Below are 21,708 nucleotides of genomic sequence, written 5' to 3' on the forward strand. Positions count from 1 at the left end.
GAGGAGTAGGATGGGGAAGGAGAGGGAGGAGGACCCAAATGCGACAGTCAGACTGGGCATTGCATGCGCATGAGGACCGCTAACGCAATTAGCAGAGAAACAAAATTCTCTTAAACAGCAAAAAGAAGATAACAAAACAGGCTGATTATTGCTCCACTACGCTCCTTATGCTCCAAATCTTTGTCACATGTCCAAATCCTTTTCTCCTTCTTCCCTTAAAGTAATTCGCAAAAGCATCAATTTATATGAACATTTGAAATATTATGCCACCAAGACAAAGCTAAAAGAAATAAAAAATGTATCATTCCTGGTTACTAGAAAGGCTGAAAGTAATAAAGGTCTGGCCAGGGAATTCAACTTATTGAATTAAACCTTCTTCCCTCATATGAATCACATTCTGCACACAGACGTCATACAGTTTCTAGTGAAAAGTGTTGCTCTAATCTACTAGTCACTGCCAATCTGTCAGCCCCTGAAAAGGGGAAGAAATTCACTCCCCCAGGGCTCTGAGCTGAACAAAGCTCTAACCATGCTGTTATCCTAAATATTCTATGATTGTTATAACTACATTTTTTAAACTCAGATTAAAAACCAACCTGAAGGCTACTGTACTGTATAGTTACCCTTTGCTATTTCTGCATCAGCTGTTATATTGTACAAATACTATGTCAGAGCTTATTATTGGAAAAACGTGACAATGAAATACTTTTAGCACAACAGTAACAGACTTACAAAATGTTTATTTTAGAAACATCTACGTCTAGCTGCCGACAATGGCACAACATTAACGCTGTTTTTGTTGATACTTTTAATCTTTACCTTTTGCCTTCAGCTACTAAGGGTTGATCACAGTGTTGCTATGCTTCCAAACACTTACTTGCATTACATACCCAACCCTGGCCATCCGTTCACACTGCAAGCATAGCTTTCACTTCAAGATAGAAACACCCTAACAAAGTTAGCAAATGCTATACTGAGCAAAGCAAAACACTGCCTTTCAGAAGCATTTTAAAATTACTTACCTGCAAAATGTTAATGTAAACATTTTAGCTTTTTACGTTAAGTGATAAACACTTGTAGACTTTTCCCCAATGGTTTAATTCCAGAAAGCAGAGACAGGGTTACTAATAAGATATTTTTGTTGCAAGGTGTATCTCAGAGAGCTCCATTAATTCTTTTGCTGGATCTAAATATTGGGTCACTGGTTTGGATTTTTTTATTTTTTTTTGGTGGGGGGGGGGGGGGAAACAAACATTCCACACGTCCAGTAAAGAAAAGAATAATTAAAGATGGACATTACTGTTAAATAACACCTGAAAAGTACTGCTGTATTTGATCAGTAAGTAACTGCCACAACAAACTAAACATCACAGGCACTGAGATTAAAGTTCTCATCATACACCAAAACCCAAGGAAGGTTTATGTGGATTTCATTATGTTTCAGTCCCTTCTAATGCAAATATGGAATATTCAGCATCTTAGTTGGGTGGTGGACAGACCATTTTTTTTTTCACAACAGTTTTCCTGGCTATTTTTCTCCACATGATACTGGGACCATATTGAGGAGGACTGGTTCCAGGAAGACCTCTGAAATAGCACCCATCATCAAACGGAAGTCAGACAGAGATAGAAGCGCAGTGAGAGAGAGAAGTTTAGCAGGTGAGTTAGGCAACAGCAGCGCTGCAAAGCAAGGCCATGCATGGAGAGGTTATCAGGACAAGCCTGGGATGTGGGACAGTACTTACTATGGCAACAGGTACTCTTTTGCATTTCCACCTCCTGATTGTAACGCAGCCACAAAGAAGAAAAAGCACAAGTAGAAACAAAATGTCTATGCAGGTCAAATCACAGCCACCACGTTAAAATTAAAAGAAAAAGGGGAAAAAACAGAATAACAGAATGGATAAATACCATTCTTGCAAGACCCCAAGACATGAAAATGAAAAGGTGAAGGGGAGAGATTCAAGACAATGGACACACCTTTTAAGGACACTCTGACATTAGATTACACCTGTGTTTTTGTAAATGACCCTCGACCCCCTAAAACCATTTAAGCATACTTGTTGCCATGGCTACTTCAGACGCAGGATAACAGTGACATCACTGAGGGAAGAGACTTTCCAGGGACATCAAATTTGCACGTTTCTCGTATCACTGAACTAGTGCATAAACTGAATTGGATCTGGATAAAAACTAAGCTAATTTATGTCAAAGATAAAAATCTATATCGCCATGTAATGCTTAAACATGTATATACATATTCCTCACTTTCTGTGTAATTTCACTACACACCTAGTACAATCGAACATCACACAATATTGTACCAAGTGCAGAGGACTTCAGGAGAATTTTAATCAACAAATAGCAAAGCCCTCTGGTAATTACCGTCCATTTAGAGCAAGTTTCCTGAAGCAGCCATGTCAGGGCATTTATACTGGACACTTAGACAATTTCTTAAGATCATCTTGATATATAGAATTCTAGGTGTAATCCAAATGTAATAAAGACCAAAAGGAAATACTGAAAAAGTCCAATTTGATAAGAAAAAGCTTCCCCTCATAAAGGTACTTTTTTGCAGCCTTTTCTCTCCAATTGCTAATTGTCTATTTACTTGATAGAATACATAATACGTTTTTTTTTTAAAATATAATAGGACATTTGGTCTTTTATTACAACACAAAAATAAGTGTAAGGTTATTTAAGGACACGTGTCAAAGACGCACGGACAAATATCGCAGCACTCTCCGTTTTGACCCACATAAACTGTAGTACGTCTGGAAGCCATGCTGGCATTAGGCGGGACAGTCAGGGAGACCTCACCTTCCTCCGGCCTCACTGGGGTGCTGGGGGGTGTGCGGGTTGGGCTTGGACCCTTCACTTCTTCGTGAGCTTCCTGCAATTGGTCTGAAGACACCACACAACCACAGCTCATCAGTATGTATTTCCAGTGAGGTTTTCCCCTAAATGCCATAAACTTCTTTAGCACAGCGTTTCCCAATCCGGTCCTCAGGAACCCGCAGTCGGGCCATGTTTTTGCTCCCTGCCACATTTCTGCTCCATCTTAGCTTCCGGTAAGACATGGGCTGTCTGTGGGTCCCCAGGACCGGACTGGGAATCACTGCTTGAATATAATGATTTCATAATTGGTTAACAATCATAACCAAAATTTATCCAAGTTAAACACTGTGAATCAGCAAAGACCCGGGCAAGGAGTTCAGTGACAAAGCCCAGGTCCAAACAATGATTGTTGTGCAAACACCAGACAGAAGTACAGGGAGCAGAAGAGGACACAGCTGTTGATTAAAGTACACCCGACACACCGCAGAGAATCATGTTAAACCCGCAAGGAACGGAACAGTCACCCACAGGATTATGTCCAAAGTCGCTTAGTCCCAGAACAACGCTGATTGAAGATTGAAGAGTATAGATATTAGTAGCCTCACAGACAATCCCCAGGGAGCATCGGTCCACATGATGAGGTTCCCAACCCCTTTCAGACAAAGAGCTGGCAACATTTGTCTCAAACGAAAAAAAAAAAGCTTAGACTACGTCTGTTAGGGTTCCACAGTTAAATAGTGGATCACCAGGGGCAACGGATTACTGGAGGAAACGGAAAGAAGGTATTTGGGCACACAGCAGGGGGTTGGGGTGGGGGTGCAGTCCCTCCAGAATGCAGGAGAGAGGACTCTGCAATACCTGGAGCCTGGAGCCTTAGCTCCATGCTGGTGCCAAGAGCGCGGAGGACAGCACAGTGAAACTCCTTGTGAGGTGACCCTAAGGGAGCCCTCTCCCCCGAGACAGCGTGCCCCCCGGCTATGCCGTCTCGGCCCACCTCTGCCCGGCTGGGATCCGAGGAAGGCACAGAAGTGAAACTGCCTAGAGGTTCCTCCCCCTCTTCATGCTTGTGGGCAAGGACGGGCACCGTAAGAGGGCTAGGGGCCGGGTTCTCCCCAGGAAGAAAGAGCTGCGCTGGGCCGGACTCTTCTCCCTGTACTGGATACAGCAGAAGGTTCTCCCTCTGCCAGCTGGAGCTCCAGCTGGTGAACGCTATGGAGCTGTGCACTCGGATGCTAAGCAAACATCTCCACATCCCAAATATAACTCAGCGGGATAAACCACTACCAATCCCATCAAAAGATAACTATTAGCAAGGGAACCTTTTTGACCAACAAAATTACCCTGTAGGAAACAACATTATTTGTGCCGCTGTCTGTGATATTGCAAGAATAGTTTATGCCTGGTAGTCTAGCCTTAATGTTAATAAAAGAAATCCCTAACCAAGAGAGTAAACTTCCGTCTATTGTTTTTACGGAAAAAAGAACCAAGACTTCATATAAATCCAAATGGATGCAATAAACTGATGACATTAAATGAACTAAATTAGAAGAATACAAACATTATTAATCATTAAATTCTACTTTTCAAGAAATGAAGATCTTAATCATTTCTTACAAAGGCAAATTCACTGAAAGCCATCACCCAAACGTCAATCATTTGCAAACAAATACAGTTTTCCCTGTTATTATTATTATTATTATTATTATTATTATTATTATTATTATTATTATTATTATTATTATTCTTTTAAAGGGCCATGTTTGCTCATTACCTTCAGGACCCTTCTGCTTGAGTTCCACTTCCTTGCGGTACTCCTCTAGCTCCTGGTCAGTCAGCTTGTTGAAGGGGTTTGGTCCAGACTTGCTGACAATGACACGTGGCTGATATTCCTTCTCAATGATGGCCTTGGAGGCAGTAACTAGCTCCCCCTAGAGGCAAACAAAGGCATACCATAGAGAAGCCCAGGGTTATGGCAGAAAGTACCATTCTGCAAGGCGTCCTGCAATGCAAACTCAATCATCAGTTCACAAGGTGGCCCGCAACTTCATCAATGTCCAAATTTTCCCATCAATACCAGTAGACTCCTTAAAGTGGTTACATACAGACACATCCGGTCATATACAAACAGCATGCAGTCTCCAAACCTTCAACAATAAATCTGGTATGTATTTGTGTCCATGGCAAAGCAATGTAAGGCAGCTTATCCACTCATACTATGAAGCTCCTGAACTATAAAATATTTTCAGATCTAAAGAAAAACATTTTTGGTCCCGCGGAAGTACTCCCAAGTCGCCACTTTATACCCTGAACCTGACTGCACTGCTACATGAAAAGTCACGAGACGTTCCAAGGAACATCCCACTCAATAAATAGTCAGTCTGTGCAATATAACACACATTAATAAATATAACACACATTAAAAGACATACACTCCTAGTTAGAACATCCCCCAAACATGACCAGCCAGAAACAGGACGGGCTATGAAATAACTTTAAAAAAATGCAATTACCAACTAATAATAATAAAACAACAACGAATATCATCATCAATATTATTATAATCATTGTCACTACTATCATTATTGTTGTTGTTCTTATTTTGTTAACAAAAACAACAACAAACAACAACAACGCCACCACCACTACAGAGGGACAAAAGTTTCTCAAAACACACAATATGATGGTTCGTTATCTTCACGGTTCTGTTCACCAAAAGCAGCTGGGTGCTTTTGCTGTTGCATTCACGCTTGATTTATAAGATAGCTAAGCCAATCACTAGGGTAAGATGCCAAACCTGTAAGTCAAGACAGCGTCTCAGCCCGTATTGACACCTGCCACTTAACCGGCAGGCCGTATTTCTCCGTGAGCAAACAGCACCAACATATTCTATAGATGAGGGTTCAAGTGGGACCACACTGTGACAAAACCCAGTGATGCAGAACACGCCGGCTCACCTGCAGAAAGGAGCGATCCACCACTGGCCCAGAAAGCAGTTGAGACTGAGGCCCCGCAGTTTTTATGTCTTGAAGGTTCTGCTCACGGATCTGGGTGCAAAGGAAAGCAGGATGGTAGAGGGTTTCATGTCAGGGAACATGTGAGCAAAGCAGCCGCATGTAGCCACAGACCTGCCCTCTTAAAAGGAACGAACTACAAACTGACACTAAACTCTACTGCAGGACTGCATGATATGACACCGTGATTATATGGGCATGTGCAATAATCACCAGGGCTTTAGATGATGAGTGTAAATACGTCACAGTACGCCTCTGATTAATATTTTAGGCATACTACGAATCTGCTTACCAAAAAACGTTGGCGCAAGTCAAATGTATAATCACAATTATTACACAATGTCATATTGTGCAACCCTACTATACTGTATAGATTTTGTACACGATAATTTGTTAGCTTTCTAATGTATGGTACATAAATGTGTGTTTATGTTTATTTGGAAGAAAACTATAGCGATTTATTGCAACAACAGACCTTGTTTCTCATCTCTTGCACCTCTTTGGGGTTTGTGTTGAGCGGGACAAACTGATTGGCCACCGCAGCCTGTCGTAGGCCCTCCTCCTTTGTCCACTGTCATCACCACGGTAAAAATCGAACGCATTGAAACAAACAAGTTAACATAGAAACCAAAAGGACATACAGGCTTAACAAAAGAGCATGCATTCAATAAATATGAAATAATATGTTTATAGGTAGGGAGCGTGAGAACCAATGATGATGCAGTCTCTTTAATTAAAGTTGCAGTTTAAATTTAATTGTATTATATAAATAACTATCATAAATATTGTGTTTCGCTGCCAAACTTGCTCTCACCTACATGTGAAGAACAAGATGAGGGAGGCGAAAAGAAAATTTCCCTATGGGGATCAATAAAGTATTATTATTATTATTATTATTATTATTATTATTAAAATGAAAGTTTGTTCATTTACCCATTTTCAGAACCATTTATCGAGGTATGGACTTAAGTGAACCTGAATATTCATCTTACAAACAACATTCCCAATTCCTCCGAATAAATTTAAATAGACTGCACTTTTGACAGGGGCTAAGGGTGAAAAAAAATTACAATTTTAAAAATAGCTCCATTATTTAATTATGCACACATCCTTCACTGACATACCATTCTTCAGGAAAAAATTCTGTTGCTAATTATAGCAGCTCTTTTCATTTTTCATGTGTAAAACACTCAAACTTTCAGCTTAATGACTAATAAGCTGTCTCTCCCTTTAAATAATGAGGTTCTGTGAGACCCCTCTGCTAACAAGCACAAAGTACTGAATTTGCTGGGTTTCCTGCCATGATTCTTACACTGTAAAGGAAGCGAGTGATTTTTGCCCTTGAAATTAAATGCAACTTTGCCCAAGAATACCTAAAATGAGTATAACCTGGCATAGTACTAGGAAGATTGTTGCAATGTTGTTAGGAAGGACTTCATACTGAACATAATTTCACCATAATAAAACTTAGCTTGTCAGTAAATGTTTTGCCTTGTTTCAGTGCGCCACAAATAGAATAAAACTTTTACAAAATAAAACAGGCAGTATAAATTTTACAGCGTTACTAGACAGTTTTAGTCTTTAGTCTTATTCAACAAATTAAAAATATTAATAGGAAACAATTACATTATTGATCACAACACATAAATAATACAGATGGTAACAGGACGTAAACCAGTGAACACTGGCCACCATTAAATCATCATTGATACTTGTCCCGATAAATGAGAACCACAAACGATATGAAGGCATCACATGATGGTATGAAGGCATCACATGATGGTATGAAGGCATCACATGATGGTATGAAGGCATCACATGATGGTATGAAGGCATCACATGACGTGAACATGGCGGGTGAGATGATGATGTTTTTTTTTTTTTTTAAAGCGCCGGGAATGAGCAAAAAAACACAGAAGCACGAGTGAGCATCACCAAAGTTGTTTCTCAGGCTACAGACGAGACAGTAAAACACAAAACGCTTGCCCATGACTTACAGAAGCTCATGCTCTCAATACTCTCTAGTCCACTGAAACGGCAGAGTCAGTCGGTGATATAAAGTCTGATCCAAATTTTCCCCAAATTTATTTGCTGATAAATCCCATTAAATCCCCAAAGGACATAGAGTTTAAAGTGGTAAAGTAGGACCCTGCCACTGAGTCCCTGAGAAAGTTACTTAACTTGGAATGATTTTGTAAACATAAATCAACAGACTGAGTGAGAGACTGCCAGCTCTCTAAATTGGTTCCAATCTACCATGCAAATAAACTCTTAAATCATTTTATCATAAAACAAATAAAACAAAAAAAAAAGATTCTCTACAACCACAGTTCTTTGCTAAAGGTTCTGACAGACAAACATTTAAATGTAGGTAGACAAACACAGACTGGCAACATAATTGTAGGTGTACAACTTAAAGTATATTTCACCTTCACAACAATGGGAAAACTGAGGTCTTAAGATTCTGTTACTCAATCAAAAGAAGAAACAATTTTAGTGTTGTTAGTCGCACACAGCAAGTGCATTTTACCCCCCCATCAGATTTCATCCCCATGCATTACTATGTATGCACTTACTTTCATGGAAATAGTTGAAATAAGGCCTACTCAACATAGCATGAGCTACATGTACTAATTTCCTCTTTAAAATGTAGCAGCCACGTAGTAGAATGGAAAACCAGAAGTAGATGAGGAGACGCTTTGAGATGACGAGCTAGGAGAGTTCATGGGATGAACATGTAGGCATGAAATACTTACAGATCACGCTTAGTCTCTCACAACACAAACCTTCCACTAGAGATAATCGTTAAAGAGTTAATATGTGTAACGATTTTAAAAACTTGCTCATGCTTGGGCACCCTTTATAGAAAGTCAACATTTTTGTTCAAGATCCAAATGAAACTTCAAAAAAGGGAAAAAAATTACACTACAGCAACTGAAATCACTGGGCAGTCGGGGAAATGAACCTTAAGTCATAAAAAAGCGAGCTGTAACTCCGGAATACCAAGCTGGTCTCATCTTGAGCAGTTTTACATCTTACATTCGCACAGTCGCAAACTGAATTGGTGAATTATTGGAGAAGAGGCTACAAGGACATATATTCATTTCAAAGGGTAACAAGCTAACCAGGGCACTTCTATAGTAAAGCAGCCGTATACAATCATGTCCTAACAAGAGGTCGATCACCTAATAACTGATATATGATATGTGTTGTGAAAATTTCTGAAACTGTCCTTCGATTGTCATTCAATTGTTTGTCAAATACTTCAATTTAGCTAATCCCAAAGGCAGAATAACTTTAAACTTCTTTTTCATATGAGAAAGAGAAGAATCTGGGTTCTTCACTTTACCAGAAAATCTAATAGAACCGTTTTGTTTTCAGTCGCATGAATATTGCAGCATGTCAAAGATAAGAATCTATGCAGAACTTACTACTTGAATCACCCAACCTAACAAAGGCAGTTTTCGTTGACTGAATAACTCTACTAAAGCACATCACTACTTTTAGCAAGACGAAAAGAAAAACAAGACGACGACATTTGCAAAGCAAAAGTGATTAGCAGCACTACCAAGCCACATCCCACTATGGGTCCAGGCCCCTCCCACCACACCATCCTGTGAACATCCCCCCCCTCCACAATGCATCTAAACACATGCGACACTGCATGCATCTGGACAGCTGGGGGGGGAGCATGAGCCTTCAGGGAATCCAAGGGATCAGGGGAGGTTTTCTGCAAATAATCAAATTCTAAATTCTAAAAGAAGAACCATCTCAAGCAGTTTTAGTTATCACTGTCCAGAGACTAAGGCTGGTAGTGTTAGATATTAAGAGCTACGTTATAATGCAGCCCTGTTTCGGGGTTCCGTCCCCAGAGCCTGCAAGCGCCGGCCAGCTGTCCACACTAGCCGAACGTCTAACTATGAACAATAAGGAAGGCACAGACCAAGCAGCTGGTAATACAGCTTGGCACGCAGACACCGGACGAGAGAGACTGCAGGAAGGGGTTCACGTGATCGTGTGTAACGTTCGCCCACACCTTAGCCTTCGACTTGGGGCTGCCGCCGTCGGGGCCCTCTTCGGCGGCCTCGTCGGGCCGGCCCGAGTTCAGCCAGCGTGTCTTCTCGCGCTGCTGCCTCTGAAAGCTGTGTTTGAGGGGGGAACGCGCGCCCGACTCACTGTCCTCGGCATAGGGGTAGCCTGTGGCAGATGGGGGGATTTCTACATCACTGTATTTTTTCGCTTTGTCCCGGAGAGCAGGGCACCGGTACGGGTATCCAGTTCTGTAACCCTAGAAGGACGAGATATTATAGAAGGGAAAGAAATTAATCAGTGAGGTATAAAAATGAGTTTAAGGGAAATTGAAATTCAGCTTTTTAGTCCTTTCACCTCAGCTGGGATTCCAGGTATCAAATTCTCTAAAACTTACACTTTAGCCCCTTGAGGTCAAGAACTACACAGCAGCAGATGCAGCTGAGGCAAGGCGATGCACGATTAAGAAAGAAGGGTCAACCAGTCACTGAAGCAACTGGCTGTTATGGGCCCACTCTGCTGGCCCTGGGATTCAAACCAGCAACCTTCTCATCACGGACACAGCATCCTAACACACTGAGCCACAACACCCATATGTCACACAATAACAGCCGACTTTCAGCTGGAATAGTACCAGTAACAGGATTTTTCCCCAAACACCCCCCCCCCCACCTACCAGGTTATCCAGCATCCTCATGAGAGCCTCAAACTCCTGCTCCCCGACCTGCCACTTCATCTGGGCTCCAGTGCCATCGCCAGTGAGCTCGTAGGAGCGGGGCTTGGCTTTGTACTTCCCCGGGTCCAGCATGACCAGGTTGTCGGGGCCCCCGGCGCTAGCTAAAGTACGCACCTGTGGAAGGCGTCCAGTGCAGCACATTGTCACTCAACTTAATACGAGCGCTACACCCCAAATAAAAAATTTGATATACACACACAAGTTTATATATAAAATTTTTATGACAAGCACTTTCAGAAAATGGATGGATGGATATATTGTTGGAATATGCTCATTCTCCTGTCTCCTGATAACGTTTCTCATCTAATTGACCAATGAAAAGATGTTTTATGATGTCATCTATTTAAATGGTATTTATGTTCGTACTAGTTAACACTTACAGTATATTCATGACGATCATTTCTATGGATTATGTTCTATTGCTAAATTTGACAACTTCATATGGATAACTAGATAACCAACATCATTGTTAAATCTGAATACAGTGAGATTAGTTTGTAACTTGTAGACACTGATATTTGCCTTGCTGAGGCACACATATTACATTACTATAAACCTGCACATCTTTAAGTGCAACATTTATTTCAAAAAAGCTATTTAAAAACTAAAACCATGACCGATCATACGATAACCAAACACGAAAACAGCAACCAAATGATTTGCCGCAATTAACTGCAAGCTGAACCTGTAAGGATCTGAATACGTACCTGAATCTCACAAGCCGTCACCAAGTTATGGATGTAGTAAAAGGCTTCCTCCACAGTTTCTCCAACAGAGACTAGGCCATGATTGCGAAGGATAAGAACCTACAAGACACTCCCTTGTTAATTCATTTCTCTCGTCACCGATTCCCTACATACTGTAATAAAAAACAAAGTGAGACGGCTTCCCCTCCAGCATACCTTGCTCTTAGGCCCCAGGTTTTTCTGAATCAACACATTCTCCTCCTCATCGACCAGGATGCCATGGTAATCATGGTAGGCCACCTCCCCGAGGGACAGTGCCTCCGGTGAGATTGGCAACAAGCCACACTTCATGGCCGACACCTGAGGGCAGAGAGAGCCAGCTTTCCATCAGTCACCTTATCGTTCCGGGCACTGACCCAACACTTCCTGCATAACAGGAAGGCGCAGCAGAGTTGAAGGTCAGTACAACATCATTAGAAATTTCAAACCCTCTTCCTGCAGTTAAATCAATTTTACATAATATTTTAGTTCCGTCCAGAAACCAAATGGGGGGGTGGGGGTGGGGTCTAGAAAATTTTAAGAGGGGTTAAAACTTTGTATTGTACTATCTGAGTACGTTCCCGTTTCCATGACAACACGCAAAAATATTACAGCAATTGCTATTATAAATGCAATTGCTGCTACACTGAATGCGCATAGAATGAAAAACTTCGTTATTTCAGAGTTATTTCATGACATTCAAACCTAAAAAAAGAAGAAAAAAAAAACAAACCACAAACAAACCCCATCTGTCAGAGCAAGTCCCAGCGAAACAGGAAGAATTAGCACAGATGCAGAGAGACAGAAGGAAGAGCAGAAACGCAGATCGGGGCCCTCACCGCCGCTCCAGCAGGCGTGTGGATATGCACGATGCACTTGACGTCCGGCCGAGCTGCGTAAATGGCGGAGTGGAGCGTGAATCCCGCTTGATTAACCCCCAGGTTGGTGCTGCCCCTGTCGACGATTTCCCCCTGAAGGTTGATTTTTACCTGCAAGCCATTGAAATACATGGTAATTCTTTGGTTCAATTAGTTGAAAATTTCAGTTAATCCAAGTTTAACATTCATTTCATCGCAAAGTGTATTATCAAATGGGAAAAAATGACACCATCTGCAAAAATTCAGAGATGGTTAAAAGGTTACTGCCCTGCCACTGACCCATAGCACAACAAACAAATTGCATCCTCGCAGACAGATGACCTCAGAAGCTTGGAGCTGTAAAGGATTTACAAGAAGCTGTGGACTGAAACCATATATAATGGTTTTATTTGGGTGGCACTGAATTTCTAAATTTTCTCTCATAAATTTCAGAACATCAGGTCACAAATCAGGTTCTTTTTCCATGACTGCTGAAAGGCCACATTTGACACACAACCATTCCTGCTGAATGACAAATTCAAACGACTGCTAAAAATATCTGTATGGTGAACGGTACGTCATTCTTCACCCTCAGCGAAGTCTGTATTTCATTATTATTAAAGCATGAACCTGGAAAAATGAGACACAGGCACACACTGGGGTCTAACTACATACCACTTAAATTTACGGCAAATGCTGTCAGGCTCACTTGCGTGAAGAGAGGACAGCACAGCAACCAGGACTAAACATGAATGCTGAATGCATACTAACATACAGACGCTCCTCTACTTACGAACGAGTTGTGTGCCGTATGGCCGTTCATAACTTGAAATGTTCATAAGTCATTATTCAACATCATTTTAAGGGTATACGCAAGTATAAAGAACTAGGATGCTGGGAGTTCGCACGCTACACTGCTGCGCGGCGGGAATAGCGGCCAGAAGTCGTACTAGGCGAAATTGGCGCGCAGAAAAAATATATATATGTTGCGCACAGGAAACAGGAGCCCAACGAACACAACTTCGTTCGTATGTCTGAAAGTTCGTAAGTTGAAAGTTCGTAAGTAGAGCACCGTCTGTATATCAGCAATGTATTCATTTGAATCAGGGCTATCCTTTGAAATTACTAGTATTATTTCACCCACTCAGTTTAATACTTAAGTTTAATACTTAAATTTATTACACTGGTGTGTGTCTATTATGCTATTTTTTCTAAATCTTGCTTAAGTCCTACTCTTAGTTTAGATTACTAATTAGAGGACTGATTGGCTGAAGAGTCCTCACACCTAGATTTCAACAGCTGACCTAAAAGTTATCCCAAAAACTACCACACTGGCCCTTTGAGGATAAGATTCGCCGCCCCTGGCATACAACGACATTGGCGCTATGTTTTTTTTTTTTTATTTACTCTTTACTGAACAATGTTACTCTGCCAACAATACTGGACAACAGGAACCTACCAGGCTGGAAGCTGTGACCTCACTGTACAGAAGCCCAAAGGGGACAATCAGGAAACGCTCCTGTTCAGAATTCAGCCGGACCTGAAAGACAAACCAAGCAGATAGCATCAACGTGTATAGGCCCTCGACTGTGGAAAAACCCCTGGGGGGAAACGACAAAACACAAGGATAATCACTACTGACACTCTCACTTGCTAGATAGTACTCTGACACAATATTCTAGAATGTTCTGTTAACCACATGAATCAACATAGTGTATTAATAGAAACTACCATAAATAAAATTAAAAAATAAAATTGAAAACAAAATTTAAAAAAAAAAATACTCGTGAAATTAAAACTAAAATAAAAAATTTAAATGACAAATTTTAAAAAGCCACCTCGCATTCTGAAAGACCTCTGGCAGGATGGAGTTAAGCAGCAAAAAAAAAATCATCATTAATTCTAGAGACACTGCCTCAAACCCACAGTCTGTGGGATTATGGCGCATTCACCATGTGTAATTGTCTCACAGTGCATGCTAATCCTAGCCACCATGCGTCTCACCCATCTTTGGCTGACATATCGGAGCTACTCACCGTCAGGTGGTTGTAAATGAGCTGTGACCAGCCAAAGAGGTCCGTGAGCCGGTAGAACGCGGCCAGCTTGGAGCGCAGCAGCTTCTCGCCCTTCTCGTACGCGATGGAGTCCGAGCCGCGGAGGTCGTTCACTGGGGTCACCATGCCCAGACCTGCCAATGGCAAAATGGAATGAGTGTGGTCAACTCAGCACTCAAAGCCAATGATTATTGACATTCAGGAATTGGGTTAAAATAAATAAATAAATAAATTCACAATAGCCAGCCATAAATTTAATATATAGAGTGATTTTGTCATGTCATACAAACCACTGAAATCTACTCTATTGTAGGTCATATGGTCATTGTAATATTCACAAAGTTCATGTAGTCGTCAGATGGCATGATTCATGCTTTGAAATGAGACACCGAACCATAAATTTCAGAGCACTGTGATCGACAGCAGGAGCGAAACAGGTACTGCTACTGCTTTACTTCATCCACCAGCATTGAAACTGTACTAGACATCGATGACAACTATATCAATACAAGCCCTCCCAATACTAGATCCATTCTTCCATCAATCTATACATCCATCCAATTTCTAACCACTTAACCTGGTTAGGTCATGGGGGGCCTGGAGCTTATCCCAGGCAGCATAAGGTAAAAAGCCCCCCCCCCCCCCACACGGCATGCTAGGCCACCACATCTAGTATAACAGTAATAAGGTCTGTAGACCATGAGAAAACTAGGGTACTCAGAGGAAAGTGTTTGTGTGTGTGTGTGTGTGTGAGAGAGAGAGAGAGACAGTCTCATCTCTCTATGCTAGCTATAGTTTTAAACTGAAAGGTTAACAGTTTAAACCAGGTTAGACTATTAATGCCAACTCAGAGATAGCCCACCATTAAAACTAACATTTGCTAAATTAGTAATAAACATCACTTAATTCCCATTCCCTCTGAATATTCACACTAATGGCCAACAAACCTTTATTCATTCAGTGTGTCATCAGCATAAAATAGCATTCGCTCATCTTTGAAAAGTGTATTTGAATTACATTTCCTGTTTTAGTGTAACATAAGTCCATGGCTGACCAGACAGACTGGTTTTCAGTAACGCACTCATAACTGCGACAATGTCTAGCCATGACCTCCACACTGCATCATTTTTTTACTTCGTGCCAGCAGTGATTGCGTAATGTAACAAACCTGCAACATCTGGCACCAGTTGATCTGGAAGGCTCCATCAGAGAGGGGCTGCCTACGTTTCAGCATGTACTCGGCACCAACTTCAGCAAAATCTCACACACTTCTCCGAGCGGCCAGATGGTGAGGTGCTACCAATCCGGTACCTCGTCCGCTCCCTTAGCACGCACGTGTCCCGATTCTCAATGGCTGTACCAGATGACAGCTGCGCTACTCCAACGGCTAGAACTGTCTAGGGGTTCATATGACGACGAAAAAAAACCTGATTTGTATCACTCCTAATTCGCAGGTCTCTGCAGTGTGCCACACTGTGAGGCAGAGAATGTTCCACTATGTTCTGTGATCATGTCTCACCATGGAAGTGAAAAATAAGTAGAAAGCAGAAAAGAGGTCATGCTGATAATCATTTTATTAGATTTTTTAATGGTTAATAAATCGGGGTTAGTTTTAATTAGTGATCATAACGGTGGATCATTAACAAAATCCAACAGACTTCCTCATGGCAAAAACTGTTTGTGTGTCATGGAGAGCAAGACGGGGAATTTCCCAATGGGTATGAACACAGTGTCATTATTTATATTATTTAAATAGCATCGAAACAGATCTTGGGCGGAAGGTAACTTACTTATACCCAGTAATTGTAATATTAGGTTTATCACAATGCCCAGCAACCATATTGTCCAAAAGCTTTAGTGTTATTTTTACTAGTAAAAGTTCAAAGTACAGTGAGGTGCTTACTCGTGCGTTTCCTGCAGACTGGGTCATTCGACACAGTGCTTCACTTGCTTTCGCTCATTGTCACTATACAATACACACTATTTCCATACAGCAGAATACAAATGGCTTTTCGTGACCAGTTCTTGTTCGCCTTCCTCTTCTTTACTCATTTTTTGCTTAATTTTCACAAACGTGCCACGCAGTCTATGAATCAGTCCAACAGAAAGGACAAAAACGATAGTGTTGTCTCAGTGATCACATAGAGTACTCATGTGGTAAACTTTAGACTTTTTTTTTTTTTTTTTTTTTACTTATACTAGATAATGTTCAAAAGGAACCATCATTATAATTGCAAAGTTTGCCAAGTTTGGTTTTCTGTGACTAAGTAAATGTTTTAGTGCAATTTATTGATGGTTTGAACCTAGGAGACTATAGCAGTCCTTGCTGTGACAACTTCATGTGCCTGAAATACCATGTTGACATTAACGTTGCACATCGTACAAGCCTAGCAGTACAGCGTGTGACTTTTTGGCAGATCCGCCGGTTTCCTTATACTGTCCAAACACATTAAACTTAAGTGAACTGGAGTGTTTAAATTGACTGAGTGTGCAGCCTGCAATGTATGGTTGGTTCCTGCCTTGCAACAATTTCAATGTATATGTATTATATTATAAACAATTACTCTATGAATCAGCAAATTAAAATCAGCAGATTACTCAATTATTAATATGATCGATAGTGACAGCCCTAGTATAAATTTTTATGTGATAAAGTTTCATCTCGTGGTATGAATGGTATAGCGATGCGATGCACTTAGGGCTGCCACTAACAACTGTTTTTCTATAGGTTAATCTATCAACTGTATTACCGATGGTTCAATTAATCTTAACCATTATTTTTCCTCCAGAAAATCAAACTGACCATCTCATCTAATTTAATTTTATTTTGACAACAACATACTGTATGTCATTAGGTCTTTACATAACGGACACTTGATTTTGGAAAGTAGACAGATGTTTACAATTTGATAAGCCTAAAATATCATATACTGAGATGCCAAAAAGGTAGTTAACCGTATTAATAAGCATAAGGATACGCCAAATTAGGTTTGGTTAGCAGAGCATGCTAAATGTGGCTATTTTGGTAAATCGTGGAAGCGTGGTGTTGCAGTGCTGCTGTTTGAGTGCGGTATTTTTAAGGGCTACATTACTTCAAACTTCGTTTAAACCCATCTCGCCTCATTTCTTCACCACCCCTGCAATGCCTGGTAGCTACGCTCCACATTAAACTTAACAATAACAATAACTAAAGTAAAGTATTAAGAAGTTACGTTATACTTAAGATTTCCAGGCAAAACACTACCTAGGTAACTTTTGCGCCAACACTTGACTTATGCTGTGTCACCACTACTGCACTATAATGCTGCGTTTATTTTATATAGCGCCTCTCACAACAAAGTCGACTATAGGAACTTTACATGGGTGTGTTGTGATACACTAAACATCATTAAGACAGAATATTACAGAAACAGGGAATAGGGAGAATAAAGAGTTGAAAGAAAGAAAGGCAGACGAAAACAGAGGAGAGGAACCAAAAAACTCCCAAGTAGAGAGAGAAAAAAACCTCTGGGGGTCCAAGGTCTACTGGCCCCCCAGCCGCCCCGGACACGCTAACAGCAGCTGACTGTACTCACTCATGTTGAGGGCGGCCATGCCCCCCTGCGGCACGGCCGGGTACATAGTGGGGGTGCTGGTGGTCATGAAGTCGGCGATCTGCTGCAGAGCCAGCAGGCTGGTGGGATTCTTCCCCTTTTTCAGCTGGTCCTGGATCATCGTCTCCAGCTCATCGCAAAAAGCCTAGATCCGCAGCACAGACATAAGCCCTTCGTCAGTGCGGCGAAAAACCAGCAAGTAGAGTTCATATTAACAGGGAGAGTCCATGACGACATCCAAAATGGGAGTCGCAAGTGATTTTGGGAAGAGGACTTTCAATGAAGTTACTCATAGAAGTGGTAGTTGTCATGGAAGGTCACATGACACGAGTCTGAGGAGCAGGGGAGGGGCAGGGTGTGTTTGGCACTGATACAGCAGACCCCCCCCCGATCTGAAGACGGTTATGAAGCACACATATCCATGTATGAGTGAGTGTGCTTGCATCAGGCATGGGAGAAGATTCAAATTCATGGCAATTATTATGAAGTACTCACAGTTAAGGACCATCCATTCATTTCTATGGGCATAACCTTAATCCCAACAATGACAACCTTAACCCCTACACAGTCCTAAACTTAACTATAAGTAACCAAAGAAAATACAGGACTTTCACATTTTTAGATTTTCTATTGCAGTCACATATTTTTATAAAATTGAGTTTCCCCTTCAAAATGGTCTCCACAACATCAAGATAACATATTTATTAAAATTGAGGGGACCAAATGTCCCCACGTTGCAATAAAAATCTGACTAAAACACACACACACACACACACACACACACACACAAAGAACTATTTCCTGGTTTTCTTGCTATTGTGTCCCAGTACAAATGCAGCAGTTGTGTTGGTCGTCTCTCCCTCATCTGAGATTCCCATAGAGAGAACATCACGCCACAGCTGGAAAGGCATCAATACGGGGGCTAGAAGTGACACCTCTGTCATCTGAAGATGACGTTCTTTGTCCTCATCTGACCAGCATCTCCAGCATGCCTTTCAACAAACTCCATACCAAGCGGCACAGACGAGAATCGGCCCCCTCCGCATCCGAAGCTAGAGCACTCTCTGCGGACAGTGTGGGTCACTCCTGTCAGGCAACGAGGGAGTCTGGCCTCAGTGAAGGAGTGTAAGCACCTTCAGATCTTGTTCATGATTGACAAGAGGGAACATGAGACAAAATCAACAGCGGTAAAGCAGGAGTTAGGTTGTAAAACGAGACTTGTGGTTTACCAGCTTATCTACATCCCCATCCTCACGCAGAGACCCGTGGTCATGAGCTATGGGTAAGTAACAAAACAACAAGGTGGTGAGAACATGCAGGGGAAACCAGGCATCTTCACTGGGGAAGAGCTGCTGAAACTCCAGGGCGAGAGCAGTGAGCTGAGGTGGTTCCAAAATCCCACAAGGATGGCACCTGGACTGGCAGCAAAGGAGCTGATCCAGGCATACCCCACTGGGTGGAGACCCTGGAGGAACCCGAGAACATGCTGGAGGGATCATATCTCCTGGCCGCCTGGGGAACGTCTAGGGCAGGGCTCCCCAATTCTGGTCCAGGAGGACCAGTTTGCAACACAGCTTGCAGATTTCCCTGCTCAGGCACACCTACTAAGCTTGGTAATTAGCTGATTAAGATGTGTCTGAGCAGGGAAGTCTGCAAACTGTGTTGCAAACCGGTCTAGGGATCTCCCCCAGAAAGACCGTCTGTCGCCATGGAGAAAGGTGTCTGGTCGGACCTGCGTAGCATCCCGCCAAAAGCAGCGGGAAAGTTCTGATGTCGCCGATGATGACGATGACATTTTTAAAACAGGATCGACAATATTTCTCAGAACACTGTGCTTCCAGAGAAAAGCTGACAACCAAACCAAAAACATATTTGGATAATGCTTATTGGAAAGATCCAGGGACAGAGTGTATACCCCACTACAAACGTTACCTAAATTCACTTCCAGCTAAGAGGCCTTGCATGGAAAGGTGTCATTCCATTACTTGTTATGCATCTGTCCGTAATTCATACATCAAGTATTCCCCTCTGTATGAGCAGACATAATTAATAATAATTACACATTTATTTCAGACAAGTAGCATATGTATTTAAGGGGGCCGATGCATGTTGTCACGGGGGGACTGCCCCCCACCCCGAACCACCCATAAATTTTTAACACCCTTACAAAACTGACTGAAACAGTTCAAAAATAGGCCAGACCATTCAGCCAAGAGTAAATTAAAAAATCAAATCAGACCGGCTAATAACTTTTTGCCCCCAAAATATTCATCTTTCCAAACATGGCCAGGAGCAGGAAACAAAGAATTATTCTCAAGATAATTATCCATCTGCCCTTAAAGCTCATTTGAGTCCATTGTTTCCCTTCAGTCTGAATTCAGCATTGTCCAGCCACAGACAATGGAGAGAGTGAACAGAAATCCTAAGCCCATCTGCAAGCCCATTTCTATGAAAGACAATCTACACAAGGCTGAGCTCTGCGGTACTTGGGGGTACTCTTCTTTGTCATGGTCACTGACAGTTACGCATTACACTACACTGCTATAAAGGTCATTGGCAGAGATGTACTATCCTTAAACAGGGCAGTGTGTGGTTTTGCAGGTTACAACTATGATCAGAAGGTCACTGGCTCAAATCCCGTGGTTGGGCGCTTTATTAGATTAATAATGTATATATATCTAAATGAGAGCAAAATGCTTTAATGATTATTACCATATATTAAACTTGGTAACACGCTTGCTTAACTGGCATGATTTTAATGATCACTATTGAGATTACTGGAGGGGGGGGTTGAGGTCTCCACACATTTTGAGATTATTTTGGGTGGTTGTATTGCCCGGTTTTCATTACAGGGGGGGGGGGTTACAACTCCAAAGCTTCGATAATTCAATTCATTGTATATTATTTTTGCATAGCGCCTTTCACAACAAAGTCACCCCAAAGTTACATGGGTGTGTTGCAATACATTCCTGTGTTACTTGTACTGAATAATTCAAAACAGGGAAAAAGGAAAGACAAAGAAACGAAAGAAAGAAAGATGGCAATAGAGGAGAGGAACCAAAAACTCCCAAGGAGGGAGAAAAAAAAAAAAAAAAAAAAAACTCTGGGGTTCCAAGGTCAACTGCCTGCCCAGCCCCCCCCCCCCTCCCCCCGGTCATGCTAACATTATAGTAAACACTGGGCTTGCATATTGAAGACTGCTAAGCTCGGTCCTGCCCAACTTTTCAGAACCTTGCCTCAAGGTGTAACACCCCATTCAGCCCCCCCTGATTGGGAGTGTGCGGTCCCCGACTGACCGGACTCTGCAGGATCATGGACACTCGTTTCCTCTGTTCCATCATGTTGAAATCCTGCCGCAGGTCCGGGGCCATGTTCCTCTCGCGCTGGTACTCCGCGCTGCTCTCGTCCACACGGTCAAAATAGCGCTCCTTGTGGGGAGCGGTGGTGGGGGGTGGCGACGTCACCACCCCGACGCCCGATTCTCCGTTCATTTCCGCTCCTGGAAGGACAGGAGGAGGAAGTCAATGATTTCACTGAAGGGTCTGAAGACTCCACAGACACTGCCGTCAGAGACCTGCCAATAGCTCCCTTCACAACCAAGGAGCCAGATGTTCAGGCGTCTATAAACACCTGCCCGTTTCCGTACAAGTCACATGACCCGCCGGCCGGAGGCCTCCCACTGATCTGAAAGTCAATATACTCTGGGAAGGCTTTACTTTCATGGGAAAGCAGATTAAATTTAATGACTTAAAGAGTCTTACGTATTTTTAATATTACTTATTTCCCGGAATAGTATGAAAGCAGAAAATCCAAAAAAAGTTACGTTTAATCTTTTCTTCAAGAAAGGAGTATCAAAGATAAAAAC

General features: G+C 41.9%; 1 protein-coding gene across 8 annotated transcripts in view; it reads right to left on the minus strand.

Moving 5' to 3' along the window:
* LOC111834236 (alpha-adducin-like) overlaps positions 1-21,708 on the minus strand; it is a 34,026-nt gene that overhangs the window by 2,223 nt on the left and 10,095 nt on the right. For 2 of the 8 annotated variants that reach the window (XM_023793307.2, XM_072714601.1), the window contains exons 2-15: positions 21,140-21,342; positions 17,826-17,988; positions 14,233-14,384; positions 13,656-13,736; positions 12,179-12,328; positions 11,517-11,660; positions 11,322-11,420; positions 10,555-10,728; positions 9,886-10,137; positions 6,325-6,420; positions 5,793-5,882; positions 4,610-4,766; positions 3,697-3,993; positions 2,821-2,904 (exon numbers count right to left, since the gene is read on the minus strand). In XM_023793307.2, the coding sequence (XP_023649075.2) occupies positions 2,821-2,904; positions 3,697-3,993; positions 4,610-4,766; positions 5,793-5,882; positions 6,325-6,420; positions 9,886-10,137; positions 10,555-10,728; positions 11,322-11,420; positions 11,517-11,660; positions 12,179-12,328; positions 13,656-13,736; positions 14,233-14,384; positions 17,826-17,988; positions 21,140-21,334 (2,134 nt within the window). In that variant the 5' untranslated portion in view covers positions 21,335-21,342. Of the gene's footprint in view, positions 1-4; positions 2,905-3,696; positions 3,994-4,609; positions 4,767-5,792; positions 5,883-6,324; positions 6,421-9,885; positions 10,138-10,554; positions 10,729-11,321; positions 11,421-11,516; positions 11,661-12,178; positions 12,329-13,655; positions 13,737-14,232; positions 14,385-17,825; positions 17,989-21,139; positions 21,343-21,708 lie in introns of those variants that run through there. The other 6 variants (XR_002835967.2, XR_002835966.2, XM_023793313.2 and 3 more) reach the window with 6 other exon arrangements.

The sequence above is a fragment of the Paramormyrops kingsleyae genome, chromosome 7 (assembly GCF_048594095.1).
Source record: "Paramormyrops kingsleyae isolate MSU_618 chromosome 7, PKINGS_0.4, whole genome shotgun sequence".
Taxonomy (NCBI): domain Eukaryota; kingdom Metazoa; phylum Chordata; class Actinopteri; order Osteoglossiformes; family Mormyridae; genus Paramormyrops; species Paramormyrops kingsleyae.